The sequence below is a fragment of the Bufo gargarizans genome, chromosome 3, assembly GCF_014858855.1.
Source record: "Bufo gargarizans isolate SCDJY-AF-19 chromosome 3, ASM1485885v1, whole genome shotgun sequence".
NCBI classification, from domain to species: domain Eukaryota; kingdom Metazoa; phylum Chordata; class Amphibia; order Anura; family Bufonidae; genus Bufo; species Bufo gargarizans.
In genome coordinates, this window is record NC_058082.1 from 547,362,413 (window position 1) to 547,366,152 (window position 3,740).

Consider the following 3,740-nt stretch of genomic DNA (forward strand, 5'->3'; position numbering starts at 1 on the left):
CCCTTGTTTTCCTGTAGCCTGGGGGCAGCAGACATCACAATGAGGATACCCGGGGGACAGTATCCCAGCATTCACTCTAATCACAAACCACTATAAGAAATCACCACTAATTGTGTTAACCATAGAGGGATGTCCTCTCCCTTTTCTTGTGGATTCTGGTGCTACTAGTAGTACTATATGTGATGATTATTATAGTGGTGCAAGAGAGAATGCTGAGCCCTCTGTGAAAATTAATGGGATACTGACCAGACCTTATAAAACTCCCCCCCTCTCAATCCAACATCCATACAAGCACCAGTCAATGTTCACACAGTTTTAGGATCATTCCAAATTGTCCTGTGAATTTATTAGGGAGAGATTTGTTTGTTCTGTTAAGGTTGCAGTTGGGGATTAACAAGACGGGTCACCTACATGTCACATCCTCAGTTATGCCCATTCATTTACCAAACGGTAATTGTTTTTTATATTTGGAATGCCAACCTCAGGATCCGCTACTTAATCCGATTCCTCCTGAGGTTTGGGCAAATACTGACCAAGATGTTGGCCTTATCTCTTGTACACCATGTAAGGCAATGCTTAAGCCCGGCGCTGCACCTGTTTATATTAAACAGTACCCACTATCCCCAGAAAAGGGGATTGAGTCTATGTTTATGGAATTCCTAGAGGCAATACCCCCTATAATACACCTATCAACCTAGTGAGAAAGGCTGATAATACCTTTAGGTTTGTCCAGGATCTGCACAGATCATACCCATAGCCCCTGTGGTTCCAGACGTGCAATCTCTGCTATTGGCTATTCCTGTCCATGCAGGGTTTCTCTTTTATTGATTTAAAGAATGCATTTTTTTCTGTCCCAGTTGACAAGGAGACATGGACACTCTTTGCCTTTATAAGTGTTAGAGAGGGCTCACCTACTGATCAGGAAATGTATGGGTGCACCTACTGAGAAGATTCACCCAATCTTCTAAAATTAGTGCAGTTAAAAGTAAAAAAATAGTAGGGCACACCTACACTTAGTTGCACATGGAGGGTTAAATAAATCAATATATTTATTCAAGTATGCTGTTAAAGTACATATCAATCAATATACCTAAAATTATACAGCTAAAATTCCCACCCATAGTAGTTAAAAATCCTGCCTCAAGTCACACTCGTGTTGATAGTAGCTCCATTTCTCCTGAGGATGCCACAGTTGTGGCGAAACATGTCGGGGGAGCTGCAATTTAGTTTTTAAATAGTATAGCTGTGCTGTGATGTGTCAGCATCTGTGTGCTCTGCAGGCATACAGTATGCAGACACAGGCGACAGGATAACGCACTCATAGGGGAAGAGTAGAACGGATAGGTACAATCCTAGGATAGAATCGCAGGAACCAGACAATAGCTCCTCTCAACAACAAAGTATAGGGATATCTAGTCAAGATCTACCTTAGCAAAGGGGCATGCAGACAGAATGCTGAGGAATCTTAAAATAACATCTTATTTATCCCCTAACATTGACAGACAATATATATGGGTAAACGGTTGCTGCGATAGCGAATCCTAATTAGGCAGCATTTACATTGTAACCTAGGGGATATGCTGCAATATCCCTATGGTTATCCCCATATGGGTACACTCTAAAATATAATACTCCAATTGGAGAGTGAGAAGGACTTGGTGAAGTTACCCAGTCACAGAGCCCAGCCTTTAAAAAAAATATATATATATTACATTTTAATTCTGACCACAAACGGGAATTTATTAGCCTTAAGCTATTGAATCTAATAAGTATTAATTTCCCGGGTTCAAAAGGATCCCTGATGAGAAAAAATTCTCTGATGTCCAACAAGATCTAATTTCTGACTAAAACACTTTTTAGATTCAGGGCATGAAAATGGCTTCTCTTTTGTGTGAATTCTTAGATGTCGTATAAAATGAGATTTCCGACTAAAACACTTCTCACATTCAGGACATGAAAATGGCTTCTCTCCTGTGTGAATTCTCTGATGTTGTTTAAGATGTGATTTCACTCTAAAACACTTCTCACATTCAGGACATAAATATGGTTTCTCTCCTGTGTGAACTCTTAGATGTTTAACAAAACCTGACTTCTGCATAAAACACTTCTCACATTCAGGACATGAAAATGGCTTCTCTCCTGTGTGAATTCTCTGATGTCCAACAAGATACGATTTCTGACTAAAGCACTTCTTACATTCAGGACATGAAAATGGCTTCTCTTCTGTGTGAATTCTCTGATGTCGGACAAGAACTGATTTCTGACTAAAACACTTCTCACAGTCAGGACATGAAAATGGTTTCTCTTCTGTGTGAATTCTCTGATGTCGAATAAGATTTGATATTTGACTAAAACACCTTTCACATTCAGGACATGAAAATGGCTTCTCTTCTGTGTGAATTCTCTGATGTTGGACAAGATCTGATTTCTGAGTAAAACACTTCTCACATTTAGGACATGAAATTAGCTTTTCTACTGTGTGAATTCTCTGATGCTGAACAAGATTTGATTTCTGACAAAAGCACTTCTTACATTTAGAACATGAAAATGGCTTCTCTCCAGTGTGAATTCTCTGATGTTCAACAAGATATGATTTCTGACTAAAACACTTCTCACATTCAGTACATGAAAATGGCTTCTCTCCTGTGTGAATTATCTGATGTCGAATAAGATGGGATTTCTGAATAAAACACTTCTCACATTCAGGACATGAAAATGACTTCTCCCCTGTGTGTTGTCTCAGATGTTGAACAAGACCTGACATTTGACTAAAACACTTTTCACATTCAGGACACGAATATGGCTTCTCTCCTGTGTGAATTCTCTGATGTCTCACCAGTTGTAATTTTGAAGTAAAACATTTCTCACATTCCGAACATGAATATGGCTTCACTCCTGTGTGAATTCTCTGATGTTCAACAAAATATGCTTTTGTAATAAATGATTTCTCACATTCTGGACATTTAAATAACCTTTCACATTGTTGAGTTTCTTTAAATGTCTTTTCAAAAAGTTTACTATATTCAGATCTTGCAGACATTTCACCCAGTCTGTTTTTAGTTCTATTACTGACAAGTCGCACTTGATTATCTTCTACTTCATAAGAGGAAGAGAAAAAAAATTCTAGTAGCCTCTTATCCTGTCCTCACCTGGAGAAAGAAGAAAATATTTATGAGATAAAAGGTCCTTATTTTCCTTTCTACTAATTAATAATGCTACAAATACATAAATATAGGTAACCTGCTTCCTCACACTTATCAGTGCTGACATACCCCGACAAAGCTCCGCATTTTATCAGTCATACACATAGATAAGAGCTCCATGCTACACCAGGTCATTACACACCTCTTCTTGAATAGTCTTCTATTGAGACTCCTTTGATGTCAAATTCAGGGACTTATGTTCCTCTATTTATTTTTTGCGCTTTACCTCTTTAGCACTTTGGTTGGCTATTAATCCTGCAGACCAGTCTATACCATTGTGTTTATATAAAGGTTTTTTTCTTGCACTGTAATATTATTTTTTTATGAACTTTATTATATGGCACATATGCTATGTAGCATTATCCCGGGCTATTACCATGATACAGAACTTGATTCGATTTTATCAGTCACTTGTGAGTTTATTTAGCAATTTTTTAAGAGATTACTTATTTAATAAATCTAAAACTGGACAATCCTGTCTCTCTACAAACAAGAAAAGCTGCAAGCGGCTCACCCACCGAAGTAAAGTTGAAATAG

At 37.9% G+C, this 3,740-nt stretch overlaps 1 protein-coding gene across 1 annotated transcript; it reads right to left on the bottom strand.

Annotated features, from left to right (window-relative positions):
- Nucleotides 1-1,786: 1,786 nt before the first annotated feature.
- Nucleotides 1,787-3,040, bottom strand: LOC122931781 (gastrula zinc finger protein XlCGF17.1-like). Its single transcript, XM_044285841.1, has 2 exons — nucleotides 2,973-3,040; nucleotides 1,787-2,831 (listed from the first exon to the last, which is right to left on the bottom strand). Exons 1-2 carry the CDS (start codon nucleotides 3,038-3,040, stop codon nucleotides 1,787-1,789), a joined length of 1,113 nt encoding a protein of 370 aa, XP_044141776.1.
- Between the last annotated feature and the right edge of the window lie 700 nt (nucleotides 3,041-3,740).